Genomic DNA, 22,840 nt, shown 5'->3' with positions numbered 1-22,840 from the left:
GAGGAGTTAGAGGAAATTTTAACAATGAATAAATTAAAGGAAACTAAGGTGTTTGCAAATTTATTGTAATATTGGCAAACTATTTTGAAACAGAAATAAAACGGGAAAAGGGAGTTATTTTAAAGATACATTATTTTTCAGAATTCACTTTTTTTTTTCCAGAGGCTGACAGACCTTGAAAAGGAAAGGAAGCCATTTCTGGCTCAGCTAAAACAAAATCATTTGCAATTCACACCACTCCACCCATCCGAGGCTGACTGACTCCCAGTTTCACATGCTTTCGAAGTGCTCAGCATTTCACTGAATTAAACCCTCATCCATCGCATGAAATTTTCAAAGCATCAAAGTGGCGGGAAGCTGAGACCCATTTGCTGAGGTTCAAGGTGCACTAACTTTGCTGTGCCTGCTGAGAGTAACTCAGTCCATAGCCAAGCTAATGTTTTCAGGGAGTGCCAGAGCTACTGTGTTCCCCCTGCAGAAATGCTCTGGGGATAACCAGGACAGCTGTGTGTCCTGAATGCATCAGATCTACTGAACATGCCTGGATTAGCTGCAGGTCCACGAGGACACGCACAGTCAGTGTGGACTCCAGCATGCAGGTGGAGATCCTCCTGCCCAGGACATCCCCAGCAGGAATACAACAGCTTCCCACAAACGCAACGCCCATGCGACACTTACCCCGGCAGCTTCACACACACAGACTTCTGGTGCATGCCAGGTTAGCAGGAGCCTTTGGAATCACCATCTCAAATGTCCCAAGGATCCGTGGAGGAACTGTACCCTCTGCAGAGTGTCCTCGGTTTTGAAGCCTTTTTTTCTCTCCCAAGGTAAAAAAAGTGTGTGCAGTGGCTGAAAAGGATCACAGCATCCTGAATCCTCTTCAAACTGCAGCTTTTAACTAACCAAATAACTGCATCAGGATGTAAATATTTTTCTTTTTGCTTTTGTGGTACTTTACTGTTTGCATCTGGCTCGCCACAGCTCCACGCCTTCCTCTCCAGGACATTTGCCATTTGCTCTCCTTCTGGGGGGGGGAGGAGGAATAGACATTTTTCAGAGGTTTAGGCACATTCCTCTCCTTCCTTCACCAGGCTCTTCCTTTGCCAATTATTTAGTCTGAGCCTGGAGTTAGAGCTCTGCAAAGTTTTATTATGATCCAAGGTCTGGACCTGTCACAGATTATCAAATAAATGTCCAAGCTAAAAGCTTGCTCTGTAAGTACTTGTTCCAACGTTGGGTTTACGCTTACAAGCCAAAAACATCTTGCGTTTCTTCCTCTGCACGGCCTCAGAAATCATAACAATTAGGTACTAACAGGAGTTCAAAAGGACTTCAGGGAGCTTCTTAGAGGGTCAGCCCAGACACTCAGGCTTTTGTACCACTTCTCATCTCCACCGAGGACATCAGTCTGCATCACTCCCCGCAGGGACCAGCACATGTCCATGATGTCCTGTGCATCACTCTATCTTACCTTTACTAAGCAGCATCAGTGATTTCTTCACACTTTCTAGGAAGCCAGGACCCCTTCCCTGGCCAAACCCAACTCACACCTCTCCCACAGGGTGTGGGGATGGAGCCATGGTCTCCTTGTCTGCCTATAAACCTTTCAGGTGTCCTCTCACCCCACATCCAAGGACAACCAGGCAATATGTGTCCGATGGAGGCACGTGTCCCAGCCAAGGAGTTCAGCCCCGCTCAGAGGCACAGTATCAGCTGGCCAGCGCGCGGATGCCAGAGCGACTAACTCACCAGGGAGCAAAAGTCTGGCCAACAAAACACTAACCTTTTCCTGTAGCAACTTGTTTCTGGCCATTTCTGAGAATTCCAAAGAAACGACGGGACATTAGTAACAAAGCTTTCACCTACCTGTTTGAGTAACCCGTATGGCAAAGACATGGATAGTCTGAAATCGCCCGTCCCTTCACTGCTGTCACCAAGTAACATCATGTTCAAACTAAAAAGAGTCTGTCATCATTTCAGGGTAACTCTGTACTTAAACTGTAGTCAGTGAGGTCATGAGTTGTTTCTCAGTTTGCATACAAAGCTCTGTTTTTGTCTTTACTTCAAAAAGCAGCAGCATGAACAAAAAATCAAAGAGAATTAGCCACTAATACTGGCAGTATTTCAGTCCTCAATGGGAGCAGAAAATCAATACGAGCATTGTCTGAAAGGGACGCAAGCACATACTTTATCCTGGGATTTATTCCTGCAGGTCTTCAATTAAATGTTCGTATCAGTTGGACAAACATCATTTCACCAGTCATTAGGTACAGATAGAAACGCATTTATAACTCCTTGTTGTACCCTATATAGTCAGTTTGATTAGAAGATATTATTGTAAGATCACTGCATGCTTACAAGCAGATGTTACTGAGTTCACCTAAGATGCCACAGCAGATGGACAGACATTAATGGAGGGAAAACAGGACTGAAGGACTGAATTCCCTACCTCTGCTGAATTTCATCTGTTTCCCTGGATGCTGCTAAAATCTCCACGTGAAAGTTCATTTCCAGTCCCTGTAATACCAGAGAGCAGATTCTTGCCTTTAAAACTTACCTTCAGATACCGAATCGTAGATATGTTGAAACACTTCTCCTGGGGAAAGGCAGCCCACAGGCTTTTCCTATTCTGCCCTGTGAGGCACTGTTTGAAAAATAAAGCTCTACCACAGTGGGTAAGATGACAATATATTTATTAGTTATAAAATATACAAGTGAACACCATCGGTTTGGTACAAGCCTGTAAAAACAAGAGCAGGTTTTGGTGACAGTAGCAGGCTTTGCCTGGCTGGTGTTGTCCCAGTGATGCTAATCCCGTGGTGCCACAGCCTCTACAGAGATGTGCTCCGAGTGGTTCTGAGAAAAAGCGAATTTTAGCGACTCATCATCATTAGTTGGACATTGATATTCTTTCAGCTTCAAGGGAACATAATGCTGTAGAGAAGCCGCTTTCTGATAACCAGCATGATTAAGGACTTTAATCCAGGGGGGGTTGGCTTGTCCTTTATAGCCAAGCATGGCAAAACTCCCTGAAAAACAGACACAAAGAAAGTGACCCTCTGGATGGGTCAGTTCACTTATTAGCAGCACAGCACGGACACCCTCCACACGTCATAGAAACTTCTTAGCCCTTCTTTTTTTCCTTGGATTAAAATAACAGAACATTTAAGAGAGAAAAAGGGTGATGAAAGAGGAAATGAGCCTCGCTGAAGCCATAACCACACTGTATCACAGATCTGCAAGTGTTTCAATAAGCTAAGATAGATTCCCAGATGTCACTTAGCAGGAATATTGTTTTACTCTTTATTTTTAAATAAGACCGATACTTTTTCATATTTGACTACATGAAAATGGTTAGGCGCTTCGAATCCTCATTTTATTAGTTTACATCAGTTTCTTCCTGTTATGCCTAAACTATCCCCCATGTCGACTCTGCTCTGGTCCTCTGCTGTCACAAAGTACAAAGGCATTATGTATTCTTCCATTTTAATAATAATGTCTTGTGTTTATATTATGCTTTTCATTGCAAAGTCTCCCAAGGCTATTTGCAGCTAGTTGGATCGAGACTATTCCTGTAAACACTTCTAATTTAAATAAGGTTTTGCAAAACCAGGCAACAAGACCCTAAATCCTGATCCTGCAGGGGTCAAGAGGATTGGGGCTTTTCTGCATTATCCCTGGCAGAAGCAATATGCACTTGGCAGAAATGCTCCAGCCTGCCCTGAAATACAGCCCCTCCAGCACGGACCAGTCCTGCGTGGGACCACTTTTGAAGCTGTGAAGTCAAATAGTGTGCATACCTGCATCAGCGGGAGCAAGCTCATGAAGCAGAACATAATTATCCAGACTGGAAATCAGGGCAGACATGTGGGTGAACACCCTTGCCCTTAGGAAAAGCAAAACAGGGGCAGCACATGACCGGTCAGCAGCAGCTTAGTCCCACTGCCAGACACCAGCGTCCCAACGAAGTGGCAGGGCAAGGAGATGGCCACCAGTCAGCATGTCCCCAGGATGGTGGCGGCCCCTCTTGCTGCTTTTTGTGCCCCAGGAGTAGTCGAGGCTGGAGGCTGAATCGAGTTCCCAAAACAACCTGGAAGTGCTGCGCCCAAGAGAGCGGCACAGGTGGGTCAGGGAACAAAGTTTGACAAAACAAAAAAAAAGATTGCTTTTTAATCAAAAAATTCCTTTCAAAAGTATCCAGGGCTTTGACAAAAGAATGACGCAATGAAATTTCAGGATAAAAACAAAAAAGAAATACTCAAATTTTTACTTTTGAAAAGAGAAAAGAAAAAAACCAGCTTCTCGGGAATCAAACAAGCACCGAAGTTGAATCACTGTCTCTGTTGTAAAGACTATGCCATCATCCCTTGGAATGGTCATAGCTTTGAAACTTGAACCAGAAATTGATATAAATTTCAGTAAAGCAGTACGGAAAAAAAATCCCCAAACACCCAAGAAAAAAAAGAAGCTGGAAATACAGCCAATTCTCCATCTGATCTCGGCTTGAGAGACTGCAAATGAAATCTGCATCAAGCTGGCTGGTTGTTTTCCTGATTTCCTTATCACACAAATTATTCATCCAAACCTGGACTCAATAGCCCCTAGCTTTCCAGTAGGAAAGCCAGCACGGATTTCCTGGACCAATGATACCAAGGTAAAACTGTAGTAAGAACTTTCCAAAACTGGTAATTTCACCTTCCTTCCATACAAAAAAATAAATAGCTCCTATTTCACTTCAGGCTATTTTCTTTTTCATCAACTTTTCAGTTTATGATTGTTTTTCCTTGCAAAGCAGTTGAATTTTAGAGATGTAATCTTTATCAAATTATTCTTGTTTGTTTGTTTGTTACAAAACCAAGCTCCTTTTAGGATGAAAAATTTGTGGCATGCAGCTTCTCACCAGTGAGGTAGGGTCAAAACCCCAAAATAACTCTCCTACTTCTCACCATGCCTCAGCCAAGAGGTTTCCACTTGCCTACCCTGGCACATTGTGGTAGGAAATATATTGATAAGCACTATATACATATGTGTACATTTTTGGTAGGGAAACACACCAGTAATTCTTAAGCAAAAGAAACATGGTAGAATAAATATGTTTACCTTCCTTGTGGAAGACAATAGGCTTTGCTGAACCTAACGTGGTAAAAACAGGCATTTCGGAGCTCCCCACCATGTCTGCAATACCTCTAGAGCACACGAGAACAAGTGATCTGAAAAGAAGGACAGTAATTACTGCACAACTGCAAAATATTACTTCATTGGGAATCTGCAAGACCTTTAAGCTCCAATTCAGAAAAGTGTTTAAGAGCTTGCTTAACTTTAAGAACATGCTTAAATCCCTTTGATTTCAATCACACATAAGCTTTCCTAAGTTTAAGCCTCTGTTTAAATGTTCTTAAATTAAACCTGTGCTTCACGTGGAATCAAAAGAAGCACAAATGACTGCTTGTGAGTGCATCCCTTACAGGAACATGACACTCAGCCGCAGAAGAAATTCAGTTCCTGTACAGTCCTGAGACTCTGAAGCCATCCATATCCTGGGTCTGATTTTCAGTCAGGCCTCAGTCTGGCTTTAGTCCTCACAGATGTGCTTTCAGCCCCCAGTAAATTGTACCTGCAATGAATTACAGGTTGCACAACTGGTTGCATTTAGCTGAATGCCTAGACTTGCAAAATACACATCCTACCAGAAAATCAAACTGAATATCCAGGCATCGTACGGATATATGTCACTTCATGCATGTTTGATACACATACACACTCGTGCATAAATCCAGATGTAATAACTCAGGAGTGTTCAAACCTTTGGTCATGAACTGCTCAGAAACGTCTTGGACTGAAAATCTGTTTTCTGGTTATTTGACCTGCTTCTGCCAGCAGCCAAGAATTTATCTATAAATCTCTGTTGTTCCATGTTTATGTGGCGACACATAAAACCACAAGGAATGTGGGACAGACACAAACAGAGATGATCCAGACCACTGCCAGGACACATGCAAGGTAACAGAGCCCGCAGGCAAGCAGGTCTATTCATTGGCTCGCCCAAGAAAAGTCCGACTGGAAAATCTGGCACACCTATGATTTTCATGTCACAAGAGGCAAAAACAATCAGTAAGACTAAACACAAACCAACTCATTTCAGAAATGGAAAACTGAATCATCGGCTGCCAGGAAACTGCTGGACACCAGGATAGTTGCACAGGATTGCAAATGTCATTGCAAGGACCTTATCTACTCCATGCTGGAAAATGAATGGTTAATTTAGAAGGAATTGACAGTTTTCCAGAAAACCTGTTTCTGTCTGCTCTAATCTGTGCAATCCTGGGAGAGAGATGCTGCTTCTTTTATTATCTGGGTGATATTTGGGATTTGTACATATTTAATCTGTGCCAGATTTCTTCAGAGCACAGGTTTGCTTATGAAAGTAGGTGATTTTCCCTTCTTTGTCTATCAGACACGGGTTACTACATGAACTGGTCTCTCAGCAGTTTTCTTACCTCTCTTTTATAAATGTTTGAACATAATCAGTTATTGCACTGGCAGCGTTTTCACCAGTAACTGTGCCAAAGTGCCTCCTACTCACGACTGCTCCTGAACATGCATCTAGCACCATGAAGAATATCCCACGCCTATTGAACAGGAAAACTGTGTCATTTATCTGCAACAAAAAACAGGTAGGTTTTATGGAGGGAGGCTGAGGAGTTTCAGACTCTGATTATGCTTCTCCATAACGGAGTTACAAGCAAGGAAAATATCAAGGGTGTACACCCTATAATTTTAAATGTATAATTAGTACAGATGAAGTGACATCACTGATAGATGGTCAGTGGCAAGAGGAAGCAAAACCCTAAGTTTACAATGGGGTACAAAAACATGAGAAATGAGATCATCAGCATCTTTTGTGTATTAGGAGGATACATTTGGGAAGCCGAGAATCCTGGGAGTAAAATGCTTAGCTCAGTCTTAATACAGCTTCTTTCCATGTGGGGCAAATTACTGTCACTTGGCAAAGCAGATTTGACCACGGAGCAAGGGAGAGGTGCTGAGACAGCAGATGGAGGAGTAGAGGCGACACATGGGGTTGTCAGGGGTTTTTTTTTGTTTTCCCTCAAAATGTAAATATCAAAACCAAAATATTCCTTCTTGGTAGGGCTGCCCCAGTGCTTCAAAGAAGTTGTTGCACAAGTGTCTCCTACTCTCCTCCGTTCCTACAGCAAAGGCTCTTTCCCCAGGTTACACCTCTCAGGATGTGCCACGATATTTGTTTTTAGAAAGGCAAAGGCTCTCTGAGGTGCTGGGCACTGGCGCATCTCCCCAGCATCCCTGGGGCCCAGCCTGGGAGGACACAACCTCCACCAAGGAGAGCAACAGCATGTCCAGTTCAGGCTCTCAGAAAGCTGAGCCCGGGATACACAACACGCCACTGTAATCCACATAGTCGTCCAAAACCCGCAGGCACCAGGGAGCTCAGATACATCCCAACAATCTGAGACATGTGAATGCCTCCAGGGAATTGTAGGGCCAGACTGAAGGAGGGAGCCAAGTGTTAAGAAGTGGCTTCTGCAAGATGTCGGATGATGCTGAATGCAATAGGGGGGTCAAGGGTAAGGGAAACATGAATGTTCAGGCCATGGGTGGGCAGAGGGGAGTGAGGAGGAGCAAAGACAGACTAAATCTTTTGCCTGGTCCTGGCTGTCTCACACTCCTAAGCCTGGGAAGTGTGTCAAAGTCTGGATGCACATGGAGCACAGAGCAACCACCACTGCAAACTAAACTAAACGTGAGCTGCTGGCCAAAGAAACAGCCCTGTTGGGTGTCTCGCCCCTGCCCGCACACTGCAGACCCACCGAGAGCCAGCACAAGGGCTCATGTGGCCCCACGGGAGCTGGAGCAGGGCAGTGCCGCACCCAGTTCACTCAGTCCTTGGGGAAGCTGGGATTATAAATGTAAAACATTTCTGACTTTTGCATTTCATTCAGCAAAACAAGAACAAAACATGTGCTTTGGTAGTGGCCGTTCCTCTGCTTCACTTCTTTATTTCTAAATTTCTCACATATTTTAAGATTTAGGGTAGGAAACGTCCTTTAGACATTAGTCTTCATCATTTGCATAGCCCATCCTTTACTTCAGCTAGGAGTACATGTGTCAGAAATAAAAATTCCTTTGAAAAACAGTACTTTGCATTAAAGCTTTAGAAAAGGCAAAGACGCTTTGAGGATACTACGCCTGTCCCACAAGTGCTGCACACACGCAGGTCTCTGCACTTCACCACAGATGAGGGTGCTGCCTGCTTGCTAATGGTTTTGGATAAATTTTTGATGATGCAGTGCACGAGGCAAGAAATATTGACTGCTCAGACTCCTTAAGGATGCTGTACCAGCTTTGCTTGGCATTTGTTAGCATTAATTATAATTCAGTAGCACACAGGCACGTAAGCCTGGACAGTGTCCTTGCAAGCGTGATTTCAGCCACTCTTCACCATCTAGACAGGCATATAAGGCATGTGCAGGGACTACCTGACAGCTCCAAATGCCTTCAGTAGTGAAATATAGTTATTTTTATCTTTTAGTACAATGCCAACAGAGAAAATCAGAAAAATAAACTTGTTTTTGCCCCCACATCCTTTGTAAACAATGACTTCTGGTGTGCTTTCCCCTGCCCCCTTCCTCTACATTAGAGTGGTGGTGGTAATTCTTCTTCTGAGGTGATAAAAGGCCTTTTTTTCCCTGAGGGCTCAAATCCTCATCTGAATAGAATACTAACTCCCAGTGACTTTAATGAAGTTAATTGTAAGGAAAGAACAATGAACTTGCCTCTTCCAGGGGAACTTCCCATTTCCTTCCACCAAGGCTCAGCAAGATTTTGCAGTAACTTTCCTTGGAGATAAAGTTTCCCCTGTTTAATCACCATTTCAAACGCAGAAAAACACAACATACCTTAATGAACGCGGATGTCAAGTGGTTTTGTACGTCCGCCCTGCTGAGAGACTGGATCTGAATCCTTATATACTTGACTGAGGGTGTGCTAGTGATAGCAAGCTGCAATTACACCAGAGACAGAGACTTAAAAACTGGCTTGCTAACTGGTTTTCATCAACAAAATGACACCAGGTACCAATGCTTGTATATATGATTGCAAAACTTTTAAGAATTCTTTTTTAAAACTGTGATCCTGGTTCACAAGCGCTCATTATTAAGACACCATTTATCAAAGGCTCGTGGCAATGCTGGTTAGAAGGGACCTCTGATGGTCATTCTGCCACTTAATAAATTCAAAATTTGTGTATGAATTTCATATATCTTGCCTGGCTATAAACTCAAGTGCAGATCTGTATGAGCCTGAAACAATTTTACAGGATTTAGAGTGGGGTGAATTTTCAGTAAATGAGAAGAGAACCTGGTTCTAATTTCCCAGTTATTCCTATTAACCAGAATTACTTCCCAGTTTGAAATTCAGCAGCAAAGTCATACTTTGGAATTCAAAGCTAAGCCAATCTGAGCCCTCTCAAGAGTCCTTTTATTCCTGTTTAAAAGAAAGAAATGGGGAAAAAAGGTGTCATGAATGTGCATTCACGTTTTGAGTTGGGCAATTTCTTTGAGGCTATCTTTGAAACATAGTACAAAGATCTGAAAAAAATCAGAGCAAACCCCTTCCCCCTCTACCCAGGTTACATGATACTGGGCAGAATCACAAGTGGGAATGCCCTATAGCTTTTCCCTATATATGCTGTGAAAACAGATTGACCTCATGTGGCTGCACAGACACTGCATAACCTCAGATGCTGTTTCATGTGGGTGGTACCTGTGGGGCCCCACACGCCCTGCACGGCCCGGCCGGGTGCCGGGACACGGGGCGCTGGGCAGCTGCTGGCCTCTCCGGGAAGGGGTTTGGGCCACAGCTCCAGGAGTCCCCTGGGTACATATGCGCCATAATTTTAATACGTTCGCAGCCTTGCTGAGAGCAGTAACTGTGTCCTTTACGAGCTTCATGGGCTTGCAGGTGAACAAATAGGTACCTACAAATGAGAGCAGAGAGATCAGAGCCACTGTGTGCTTAGAGGACAAGCTAAGTAGAGGCACAATCTGCACTTGCTAAATTGCATTATCCCTCACATTCCCAGCATCACAAACCAGCTCTGTCTTAGACTGGTGTAATATGGCACACCCACTGCAAAATGGGTCCTGCAAGGATGCAGGTGGAGCTCCCCTCTCATCCTGGCATGACGAGACCTGCAGCGCTTGCAGCCCATACATCCAAGCCAGCTGCCTTCACCAGGCAAGCATTGTGTGGGGCAGACACCCCCTCCAGTCCCAGACACCCCATGCTGCCCCCAGGCGTGCTGCCATCCCACCAGAGAAAGAGCAGCAGTGCTCCGGCTGTTGTGCAGAAGGAGGCAGGCTTGCCTGGAAATATCAGCATCTCCCCTTCAGCTCTGCTTTGCAGGGTCTTGGCCCGCAGGCAGAGCTTAGCCCTAGGCATGCATGACAAAAGCTCGAAGGCAGCCAGGTCTTCTGGCCTTTGGAGTTCATTTTTTTCTCTAGCTGTTCTAAGTATGTTTTCAATCGTGTCCATTCTGCAATTCAGGCTGAGGAAATTACATAAACAGCTCAGTTCAGCTCCAGGATCAAAAAGATACATGAGCTTTAAAGGGATTTTTCATTCTATTTCTTTTAAAACTAAATATTTGTTTCTATTTGTCTGGAAGAAAAAATGAGTAAGCTTGGTTCCTTTCCAAGAATCCAGCATGTGGGGTTAAAAAAAGAAGGGGAAACATCCCACTCATTATAAAATAAAGTCTAAAAAACAACAACAGGAAAAGAAAAAAGCCAATCCCGTAACTTCTGTACTCTGAAAGACTAAAAAAAATCACTGCTGAATTAGACAGAGAACCAAAAGGCTGATACTGCCAGAATTAAGTTAGGTTAGACCCATCAATCTGCATGTACCAGGTCCAGATGGCTGCTGGCAGCTAACTGCTCTTCCCCCACAGACCCACATGTGCAACCATTTTCCCCACTATTCAGTAGTAAACAACCTGTTTACAGAATTTTGGTGACTTTTTTTAAAAAAAAAAAAAAAAAAAAAAGAAAAGGAGGATTAATTAGCAAATTGTTATTTCACAGTTCCTATGATGCCAGAGACCTGGCTATCAGCAAGGAACCCGGTTACAGGAATGGCATTCCGGGATTCGACTGCTCATGTGTCATGGTTGAATGAATAAATACATTCCATTTTATTTTCAAATCTGGCATTTGTGGATTGATTCCTGAAGTAGCTACTTAGTCAGGTGAAGCATCATGGGACCCATGGTTAGACCACAAAACACTTTTTTCCTCCCTATTTTAGATGACTGAGAAACACAGTTTTGTAATATGTTTTTTTAACCAAAGGTGTCCTAGAGTCTTATAAAGATGATGCAAAATCTCTAGGACTCTCTTCCTGCCTTCAAAATATGTACTATGGTGCTCTCCTTTTTTCACAAAATCTAGTTTTTAGAATGCGATGATTTTAGAAATCTCTCTTCATGGGAATATGAAGAAGGTGAAACTTCTCAAACTATCTCAGTGTTGGAGCTGCAGCAGTCACAAGAGGGCTCCTTTTCATGGCCCTTTGGGGTGCAATGGATTTTAACAAATATTTACACTGCACCCACACCTGAGGCAATCTGAGCAGCAGGGATGCCTCAAAGCAGGTCAGTCCAGCCAAGAAAACAGCGATTTTCTTAACAGGAATGCAAATCACTTCTTGGTGATACAGACATGGACCTACCCCAGGTACTCCAGCCTATAAATCCATTTTGACCTGAAATCAGTGAAAAGACCACGCAAGATGGATGGGCCTGAATTTTAACTAAGAGAAAGGGAAAGGAGGTGCTGGAACTGGTAAGAGAAAGACCCCAAGGGTTTGCTGCCCATTCAGGGGCAAGGCAGGGCTCACCCCGATGCTCTGTCGAAGTAGAAGAGCCGCTCGCCAGTCCTGCTGAGAGCACTGGCCCGGGAAGGGGCAGCAAGGTAGTGCTTCACGCTGTGCACCGTCCCTGTCCGTCGCTGGTAGATATCTGCCACCACCTGGAAAACCGATTCCCTGGGATAGCAGAGGGCAACACGCAGCCAGTCTCCTCTGTCGGCAAGAAGGGGAAGCGGGGGGGAAAGAGAGAAAATGCACTTAAGGGCTTGAGTACAAGAGAGATGGTCTGCAGCCAAGAGTACAGTCTTCAGGGGAAAACAAAAACATGTCCTTTGAGGTTCTCTTCCTCCTTTACAAAAACACAACAAACCCTCAAAGCCAAAGAAAATCAGATTTTTTTGCTTTGTCTGGAAACAACGGCTGCTTATTATGAAGGTCTGATCCGGGGACCCCGGCTGACCTCAGAGGACTTTGAGTCAGGTGCCAGGATGCCTTAAAACCAGAGATTTGCCCCATAAGGCTGAGGTACAACCAGTCACATACCCACTCACGTCTCCTGAGGCAGTCGGGGCTTGTTTTAGTTCATCCGGAGCTGCTGCGGGACAGGGAACCGGCATCCAGCAGACATTTCACCGGGGGCACAGATTGAGGAATTAGAAAGTAATCTCTGACTTGAACCAGAGCCACCGTCTAAAGCGACCTGCTTCCTCCACTTTACAGCAAAGTTTATTATTTCGGTTTCCATTAAAATCTCCCTCTCCCCGGCTCTTTCTTCAACGTCAGTTTAGAATAACTAAGGGTAAAGCTAAACCATCTTTTAACTCTTGTCTACCACAATTTCAGCATGCACATTTACAAAAAAATTGCCCCCATGGCTTCCTTTATCCTGTGATTCACATTGCCACCCTCACAGAGAGAAAAACTGGCTCCAAACTAGAAACCTTTGTTACAAGACTCAGGGCCAAAAGATGCAGCTATAGTGTAATTTGGATACTGATGGGAAGGATCTTCTGCAAAAGATCCCGACACCCTTTCCTGTCTGTGGGATGCACTTGTACTGTGCAAAGCAGAAAGCCACAAGCTGTTTACACTTGAAAAGAAAAACTGAATACTAAGATAATTAGCTTAATTATTAGCCCTCTGAAGTGGCTCAGTGTGCCACACAAAGGTGCCTGAACCAGTACTGTGGTTAGCTTTCCTTGTATGACCAAAACCATCCAGTTTTTCTTTTAACTACCTGGCTTCCTGGTTAAAATGTGAGAATATAACTTTGGCTCAGAGAAAGACAAATACCACCTTCATTGGCTGTCTTTCTAGGTCCTACAAAGGTCAGGAAGACAAAGTTTCTCCAAAGGCTCCCCTGAAATGATCTGCCACCCATCCCTGCCTGCAGAGCAATAAATGGGGGGAAACCACTTTGATTTGGAGAAATCTGAGAATCTGCATACTTAGACCTCTACTCTGCTTTACACACGGAGAGCACAAAAGGAAAGCTAATTCAGTCTTTTTCTAGTTTTCTCATTAAAACAAAACAAAACTATCTACAGGATGGAAGAGGGGACAGGCTGTTCTGGAATAATAAATCAAAGCTGCACAAAGACCCATCAGCTTAAGCCACATACTGCCCTCTAGACTTTAACCGACTCCAGCTGTGTTATAACACAGGACAGCTAGAAAACGGATATATTTTCAGGCGATTTGACCTCTGACTAGAGGAAATGAAAGAAATGCACCAGAGCCATATTTGTGGAATATTTTTAGGATGGAGACCCAAGACATTTGGCTGTTTCATAATGGTGATTTGCATTGCGTTAGCACATTTCATCCCCTGAAGACACCGTCACAAAAAGGGCTTGTCATCTCCCTCAGATGCTGGGAACCAGCTTTGGTGCTGTGCTACACTGACTGCCACCTCTCCGGGGAAAGAGAAAGGCACTAGAAAGGAAACTGAGGGTGAAAGAAAAAAAAAAAAAAGTGTGAAAAAACCCACAGCTGTGACCATCTTGAGTTGCCGGGGCATTTGGGAATATGAGTGCTAGAGTCTAGTGTGCACGTGAGCAGGCTGAGCGAAATGCTGAAATAAATTATATCAAGATTGAAAAGATCAAATGAAAAGCACCTACTTTGGAGTTTGTGGAGGAAGAGATGGAAATAAGTACATTCCCACAACAAAGGGCTTGGGTTGAGACATGAGAAGGGAAGGTATTAGAAGTTATCCTTTATGTAAATATAGGAAAGAATAAGGTTATTTTCTCTTCAACCTAGTGGTATTTTAACCGCTTCATATTTAGTTCTTTACTTCAGTTCTGTTTCTTCGGCTTGCGCAAAATCTGTTGTAAACCCCCCCAAATACCTGGCTGCGTGGCTGAACTGGGCTCCACCATCTCCAGGAAAAGCAAAGCAAGAAACATCAGCACTACTGCAGGACGGTCCACAGGACGCTGCCTTGCAGCTGGCCAGCGGATGAGGGTTAGAGGCCTGTTCTCCAGCCATTGACAAAACTGAAGGAGAAATGCAACCTCAGGCAATAAGCAGTAATCAGGCATGGGACATCTTGGAAGTTGCGTTCAAAGTCAAACAGATGTGCGTGTGCCTTCCTCAGCCACTGCACTGGCCACCAAGGACCTCCTGGCTGGGTCTCTTTCCTCTTTTTGGTGGTCAATAAACTGTGGCCCCTGCTTTATTTATCTGCTTAAACCCCTCAATTCTGTTTTATTTACCAGTTGCTTCTCTGGGGTGAATATCTGCAGAATAAGAAAAATTTTAACCAGCCTAAATATCCTGTAGGGCATTAAGTCCTTGTTCTGCTGCTCTCAGTACCGTCCCATCAACTGGGATCTTCATTTGCAGGTGCCCCGGAGGCTTAGGGACACACACATCGCTAGCAAGAAGAATGAATTCTGAACACTGAATTCATAGTAGATCCCAAATTATTAATTCAGAGTAATTTCAGACCCCTGCTTCAATGCTGTGGGAACATCCGTAGCTTCAGATGCTCTTATGCTTAAAGACCAGCACAAACAAAGGGAAAAAAACACTTAAAACACAAGGGGTAGAAATCAGACTATTGATAAACAAAATGCTGTCCAATGTAGTAATACAGAGGACATTTTATTTTTAAACTTTCATTCTTAGCAGTTTCTTGCAAGAGAAACAAATAAAAATAGTCTCGGGTGGAAAGTCTGACTTTGGAATTGGCTGTTAGTTTAAGTGAAAGTCATACTACATGTGTAGGAAACTAATTTGAGCTATTTAAGATATCTTCACCCCAAAACTAAGTAACTGTGTTCACAACCTTTTCTAGTGATAAAGTTCAGTTCATTCTATAGGTAAGGAGTGTTCTTTTTTTTTCATTCTTGTTCTTAATCAGGTAAACATTTTCCTATGTGTTTTACAAAAAAAAAAAAAAAAAAAAGGCATTTGAAGGAGAAAAGCTAAATATGCACTAGCAAAAAGTCAGTGTTTAGTGGGTCCTAACAGTTTCAAACACCACTTGGAAAATTTCTGAGTGTCTGCTGACACCAGCATGTATAAAACCTGACACTTCTGCCCCTCTGTTACTGGCATTCAACAATCCCCACAGTGCATTTCATGCATTTTTATGAATGTGTTTAGTCTGTTTAATTCCTTTGGGAAATGGGTGGATGAAACAAATCCAAGAAGCCTTTCTTTTTTAATCAGGATATTGGTAACCAGTTCTGGCTCTTTCAGGTGAAGCAAAAAAGTCAGACAAAGTGTTAAAAAATTATGTTTTGGCAATGAGCAGGCTTCCTGGGATAAGCAAAAGTGAAAAAGGACGAGGGAAAGGCAAAAAAGCAGGCAAGAGGCTTCCTGTTCTTGGACATGTGGTAGATACAGATCTGCACGTACACATATACATACCTCATTTACAACCCTCAGAACACTCCCCCAGTTCAACCCCAAACTCCCAAAGGCAAAGCCACTCAGAGAAACGTGATCAAGCAGGCAAAGGCGGGGAGACGTGAAAGTGGTGGGATGTAAAGTGAGTCATGTAACTTGGAGATGAGATTTGACTGGAGTAAATATAGAAAGAGTGCATGTCTAGGACTCTCACCCCCTGGAGGAGGACAAATAACACTTGCTCAATATTGTGAATGTGCCCCTTGACTACATCAGATGGAGTATCAGTCCTGGGTAAATGGGTATGATCTAGTGCTGGGGTTGCTGGTTATGCTGGATGTCAGTCCTGGCTGTATTCTAGCAAAGGGAACCTCTAAGCTGATGAATATTATTCTAGAGAGTAGCTACACCACATTTATTGACATGGTGTGTCACGTAGCTGATGACCATGGAAGTGCACAGCCCAAATCCTGATTTCACTGAGGAAAATCTGGGGTAAGCCAATGAGGGAATGCCATAGAGTACAACTGAAAATTACTTATTTTTTCCTTGGGCTCAAAAAAACAAGAGACTTCCATCCAGTGAGTCAGACTCCCCCAACTGTTATTACTTGTATTTAAAAACACCACCTTTGACATTTTGGTCAACATCTACGTGAGCTGAACTTTCAAAGGGAGTGAGACAACTGGGAATTTGAAACCTTCCTGTTCATAATATGGGAACCAAGCAGAAATCCCTACATGCTGCTTTGGGAAGTTTGTCTCTCACAGACTGAATTTTGAACTTCAAAAGACAAAAAAAGCAAAGCCTCCAACCCATCCTAAGAACAAATCAGAGGAGGTCAATGTTCCTTGCTCTCAGTCAGGATACAGCTGGGTTTTCTCTCCAAAAATATCTCTGAACTTCACAACAACCTGCCCAGCACCAGGCTGAATCTCCTCTGGCACAAAACCTGTTTTCAGGACAAGCCACCTCCTCTCCAACCAGCATCACTGATGGGGAAAATGGAGCAAGAAATACCCACACATCTCACAGGTGCTGAGAAGAGTGGAGAAAGGGCTGCAAGGAACCTAGACACACCCTCACCACTTTCTCCCAGTTCCAGCTCTTTCCCTTGAACCCGCATTTCCCATTGGCTCCCTGCAGCTGTCACTCGCTCCTTCTCTTTTTCTAGATTTCTTTTTAATTTTTTGCCTTCAACTCAAGTCTATTAAACACTTCCAAACCACCAGGATGACAAACACGGCTACTGGGCAAACATCCAGAAATTTTTTTCAGGACCTTGTTATTAAGGATAGACTCTCCTGGAAGACCGCTTGCTGCGGGGATAGTAACAAGTATGTGTCTAGCTGACTAGAGTTGTGTGTATTGGGATTTAAATGCCTTTCCTAAATGTTGCCATTTAGGAAATGCCATTAAAAATTCCAAAGCATAGGCCATCTCTTAACATAAATTCAAATTTTTGGTTTTACCCACGTGCCTCCTTAGGAAAAAAAAAAAAATTTTTGCTTTTGTTCAGCTCAACAAATTATAGAAGGGATCCTACCCTGAGGTACACTTCTGCTGATACTCATGAAACCAAGGTCTGACTCAGCCAGCATTTGGCTCACAGACAATTGTATTCAAGCAAAAATAAGAACTTCCTGCATTTAAATACAGTACATCATCTCATCATCTTTTTTCCCATCCTACATGCTTTCGTGGAGGAATAACATCCCAATTCAATTTGTATCTTTTTTAATGCATTCCCAAGTACTGTATTGCTGACTATTGTGTATTTTGTGTTTTCCTGATGCTATGCATCGGATGCACATCAGGTCAGGAGAGGGTGGTGGCCCTGAGGAGCCCCAAGCTTGGGCCAGGAGAAGGGTAAAAGCAAGAGAAAACCTTCAGGTTTCATGTGCCATGCTTCAAAGTGACAAGCAGCCTGGTTTGCCACAGCCATCTGGGGACTGTGTGATGCTCAGATTGCTCTAATTCGTGCTGTAAAATGATCAGCTCAGGAAGGATGTCTCTCCTCAGAGTCACCTTGTTAATCCCAGCCACTTGCAAGCGCAAGCCACAGAGGACAGAGAGCAGCAAGGGATGCAGGTGGGGAGGCAAAGGTGGGGCTTTAGGATCACTCAAAACAGCGATGTTAGCACTCGCTTTGGCCCAGCTGTACTAAAATGGTGCAATCTGCAACCTGGTGTTCTGGCAAATGTTTTAGCTTCTTTCCACTTTTAAAAAAAATATCTTTTGGCTTTCATCCATGGTTGACCTGCAGGTAGTTTAAGGGACTTAAATAGACAGAAGGGAATTCAAATATATCTGCTGACTTCTGTGTTGTGTGGATGATTAACTCTGAATTACAGATGTTATCAGAAGGGCAGACTATGAAACTCAAGTAGCACTTATTATTATTGGAAATAGTGTTGGTGTTACTTGTATTACATCCAGATCTGGGGGATCGAAGTCAGAACTCATGTATGTACAAGAACAAGAAAGCAGTCACAGCCTTAAACTGTTAGCTGCACTTTGAAATACTAATTTTGCCTTCCTGTGCATTTATCAATCTGGGAAGCAAGAGGAAAAGCTCATTTAGAACTAGTCAGAAAAAGAAATAGTTTAGGAAATATCCATAAACTGGGCAAGTCTTCAACAAGCACATTCTAGCCTTGTCTTGTTATCTTTGTTTTCCTCCAGACCTTATCACTGCTAAGGAATTTAATCACAAAAATGACAAGTAGCTGAAAGTATGAATCAGACTGGCATTGAATAAGAAGCCGTAGGAGAAACACCTGCCTACACAACCCTGACAAATACAAATATAATGAGTCCCTCAGAGTCTCAGCACAGACGTGGGCTGCGTAACTTTGCTTGCACTGAAGCCTCCACCTTTGCATGGGTTGCAGCATCCTGGAGGCTTCATATCACCCAGCGTTCAAAGGCTCCACTATTTTTAATGAAGAATTTAGACACAAGCTCATTCCAGGCTCTTGAATCTTCACATAATTTAAGATTGTTCAGTGGTGGATAGGATAACAAGCCCTAGTGCAGAACTCCAGCCTAGCAAATACCGGAGTTCAGCAGTGCACCTGTGCCCATCCCTGCACAAACACTGCAGCAGGGGAAAGGCTGGACATGTGCCCAACCACTCACACAGACATCTGCCTTTTTGCTTGCTGTTGACAAGAAGTTTGGCCCTCCCTTGCCATTTTTTTTTAAAGGCTTTCCTAAGGATCCAATGCTTGCAACAGGCACCAAAGTACATCAGTGTTAGGAGACTCATTGTACCACTCCAGGTGAAGCTAAGAGCGTGCCAATGAAGAGAGCCTGGGGAAGGCTGCCCTGCACTGTCCTTGGAGCCAACATCTACCAGGAGAGGTGCAGTACACAGGAAAGCCCCTGTTTGCAGGACTGTGGCAATCTCCCTACAAAAAATACCCTCGATACTATTAGCTGCTCACATTTCCCTGAATTCTTTCTGTCAATCCACAGCAGAGAGTCCTAATAAGGGAAAACCCTTCTCTCTGAGCCTTAACAGACCAAGTATAGAGATACTTGCCTGTGCTCATTAAAAACAAGGAATGTTTAATCTAATTGCCACTGCTTTTCAAGCTGCTTCAACAACACAACTTATTACACTATACTTCAGATATGTGCTTTGAGGAGATTTAATTCTTATCTTTAGATGTGCTGATAGCACAAAGAAGCCTGGCTGATTTACTGAACAGCCCTGTGCCTTTGATAATAGTATTTGCCTTAGCTTCTTCTGTGATTAGAAAATTTGCACAAAGCCTAGGTCATTAAACTGAAGGACTTAATTTCTGACTTTGCTTACTGTATGAAGTGCCAATCTTTGTACTGTTTTCCAGCACCTGAAAGGAGGCACTTACTTGCAACCAAATAATGTTTTCCATCCTTTCCTCCTGGCTTACCAGCCTCTCACCCCTCTCATAACAAGCTTGATGCTCTCTGCGGGCCTTTGTGCCTCAGGATACTAATTTTGAGGAAAACCCTTAACTCAGTATTACAGATAATTCTCATACTTCTGTGGAGCAGAAAAAAAACCCCAAGAAAACATACAAACAGCTCTGAGGGGGCAGAAACAGCTCCAACAAAGAGAAGAAGCCCATGGAGAAGGGGTCTGAAGTCTCCATTCATGAAGGTTTCACACACACTTTATGCCCAGTGAGAGCAATCCTCAGCAGATCTGGACTGGTTCTGGACACTTCATTCCTGGTCATTAAAATTCCAGCTGGCACTCTCCTTCTGTTCGCTTGCCAAAACATTCAGAAGTTACATGTCCTGCATTACCTCTTTCCAGAAGCATCAATACCCAGCTGCCTTCTCATCCTCACAGGGAAACTCCCAGCCATTCGACAGACAACCCCTATCTATGGCTTAAAAAGGCATTTCTGCTGAGACAGCTATGTTCCCCAGCAGCCTGAAAACACAGCCTGCAGGTCTCCCCATGGCTTTATGTATACCCATCAATCAGCTAGTGACACAGCTACCCTGACGAACGCAAACACGTACACCTCTCATTGGAAAGGAAGTTGGTGCACGTTAAACAGCTTCTTTGCACCACCTGGGCGCAGATGGCAGCACATGAAGACACAGCAATTTTGTTGGGTTTAGCTACATATTTTGATGGAAGCGAAGTAACTGAAGAATTACACTAAACACAGTTTGAATCAGTGCGAGGAAGACACAAGTACTGCCACAACTCTTCAGGTGCCCACGATAGAAAAAGATCTGCTCAGAGACTGTGCTCTAACTGGTGTCCTTCTCCGCTGAGCAAATCCACCTGAGCAATGCCTCCGAACTCACTGGACAAGATTTGCAGCTTGCAGAAAGCAGCCAATTTCAGCTGAGTCATGTGAATTCATCCTGACCAGCTCCTGCCCACCCCAGGAATCTGAACGTTCCAGTCTTTTAATAGAATTCTCAACTGGCATGACTTCTATTGGGTCTTTCTACAGTGCTTCAGAGGCAGGGAAAGTGTTAATCATGCAAGTATTCAACATCAGTGCTATGCCTGACCTCCACAGAAATCCAAATTCTGGTACACATCTCCCTGTCAAATTCCTTATTTCCCCTCTGACCTTCCTTTAGCCAGCACAGAGCAAATCACTCCAGAAGCATGAGGGTTATCTAGCTGCAAAGGCAGCATCCCGGATATATCTGTCCACCATTCCACAACAACAAGACTAAAAATAGTTTAACTGTTCACTCAGGTTATATCTGAAATTATTAATCCTAGAATACTGCTGAAAGTTCATCAAACATTTTTTTGGTTTGCATCACACATTCTGCACAGATGTTACTATGTTAAGAGCTTATTTTTTGGCAGATTATTCAGTATTTTGGATTAAAAAAGAATGAACAAAACATAAAGCCACTTGAGACAGGTAAAAGTCTTCCCTGATTTTCTGATTACACTGGGCTCCACAGTCTGAGATTTCCATTCCAGAAATGATTGGAATACAGTGTTTAATAAAGGTCATACACGGAAATGCTTAGGGAGGCACTTGGTTTTGCATGCAGTCTGCACATTTCACTGTTGCCATTGCATCAGCCTTAAGTCTTGCACTAGTTAGCATCCAGCATACTTGAGGTGTACACAAGATCAGCCACACATTTCATTCCCAATTATTTCTTAGCAAGATGCTCTAATTGAAACAAAGTAAAATTGCGGTTTTCCTTCATTACAGTGTATTTCTTGTTTATAGTTCAAAACACATACCTTGCCAACTGTTTCTGGATCAGAAAAATCTACAAACCTTTGCCCTGTTCAAATAACTGGCTTCACACAAGACAAAGAGAACCATAACCACATTGTGGTTTTCAATAGTAAAAATGTAGTTAAATTGCTGCTTGAACAAGAGCTAAACTTCAAGCTGAGTTTTACCAAAGCCCCAGTGCTGCCTTCAAATTTGAATCTGTGCTTGAAGACCGTGGGCCAAAGCTTTGGCAAGTATTAATTGGCACAGTGATAGAGTAATCGCCAGTTATCCGGCAGAAGACTTAGCTCTGCAACTGCAAGGAAACAGCTAATCATTTTAAGACAGATAATAATTGCGAAGCTCAGCTTGTCTGTGAGTGACTAATGGATTCCCTCTTCCTTAAAGTGCACAAAGATATATTAATACAGAAAACAGTGATTTAATTCTAATAATTCCTCTGTGACAGGAGTGTCCCAACACTGATCCTCCAGTGACTCGGTCATGGCCCTACAGCTACTACATCTTTAAATCAAGAGGACCAGGTATATGTCACTCGCTATAATGGGCATGTATAAAGAGGAAACACTGCCTTTCTCAGCTACATTCCCATGGGGCTTCATAATGGGAACAAAGGACAGTATTTCTCCCCAAATTTCTTCAGCCCCAACGTTCAGGAAACCAAAAGCTCAAGCTTTTGCCAAAATTATCCTAATCTAAAACCACAGCCATGACACTCTGCTGGAGGAGCAAGCGGATGGGTGTGGGGTTTGATGGATAATAGTGGGTGGACTTGGGAACCCGCCAGATTTACCAGCAGTACATGCTGCTTCACGTCCTCAGTGCCTCTGACTTCTCTCATGTCAACTATCTAAAACCTGCTGTGCAAACCTGAGCCTGTGTGTGGCTGGGTTGTGTGTAATCATGGAAGATTTCATTTGCATACCTCTGTCCTTTTATTGTATTGTGTTCTTATCAATTACTGAGGAGTCACATAGACTGCAGAACCCAAGGTGATGGCCAGGTTTTTTCGTGGTGCTCATCTCTTGCAGCATCTCATCTGTGCAAACCATGGCAACGTCTCACTACTAAACTGACTGGATTGCAGGACTCTCTCCTAACAGTTGTACCAGTGCAAAGCCCAAGTAATTTCACTGAGGTAAGAACGGTACTAAATACCATAAATTAAATGATGCAGAAGTAAACAGATTGCAAGGGAAAAAAGTAGTACCTAAAATGGATATACCCTGCTTTTATATAATGCTAGAATAAAACATGGGAAATAAATACAGTACAGCCTACAATTTTGCTGTACTGAGTCCTAGCATTTTAAAACTTTATGTAAAAAGAAGTAGTGCTGTTTG

At 43.3% G+C, this 22,840-nt stretch overlaps 2 protein-coding genes across 6 annotated transcripts in view; both read right to left on the bottom strand.

Moving 5' to 3' along the window:
• Positions 1–22,840, bottom strand: part of CEMIP (cell migration inducing hyaluronidase 1) — a 114,259-nt gene that overhangs the window by 60,923 nt on the left and 30,496 nt on the right. The window contains exon 1 of one of the 5 annotated variants that reach the window (XM_074837204.1): positions 2,450–2,516. The exons of 3 other annotated variants lie outside the window; for them this stretch is intronic. The gene's annotated coding sequence lies outside the window, so the exon portion shown is untranslated. Of the gene's footprint in view, positions 1–678; positions 1,255–2,449; positions 2,517–22,840 lie in introns of those variants that run through there. One more of the 5 variants, XM_074837203.1, reaches the window with a different exon arrangement.
• Positions 2,677–22,840, bottom strand: part of LOC141928548 (cell surface hyaluronidase CEMIP2-like) — a 54,839-nt gene continuing 34,675 nt past the window's right edge. Inside the window, exons 19-24 of the mRNA XM_074836942.1 lie at positions 11,938–12,120; positions 9,802–10,015; positions 8,937–9,038; positions 6,498–6,658; positions 5,101–5,210; positions 2,677–3,029 (exon numbers count right to left, since the gene is read on the bottom strand). Coding sequence (XP_074693043.1) covers positions 2,809–3,029; positions 5,101–5,210; positions 6,498–6,658; positions 8,937–9,038; positions 9,802–10,015; positions 11,938–12,120 — 991 coding nt within the window. The 3' untranslated portion in view covers positions 2,677–2,808. The remainder of the gene's footprint in view (positions 3,030–5,100; positions 5,211–6,497; positions 6,659–8,936; positions 9,039–9,801; positions 10,016–11,937; positions 12,121–22,840) is intronic.

This window comes from Strix aluco, chromosome 12 (assembly GCF_031877795.1).
Source record: "Strix aluco isolate bStrAlu1 chromosome 12, bStrAlu1.hap1, whole genome shotgun sequence".
In the NCBI taxonomy this organism is placed as follows: Eukaryota; Metazoa; Chordata; class Aves; order Strigiformes; family Strigidae; genus Strix; species Strix aluco.
The sequence above is the reverse complement of the archived record's forward strand: the minus strand, read 5'-3'. Positions and strand labels throughout refer to the sequence as shown.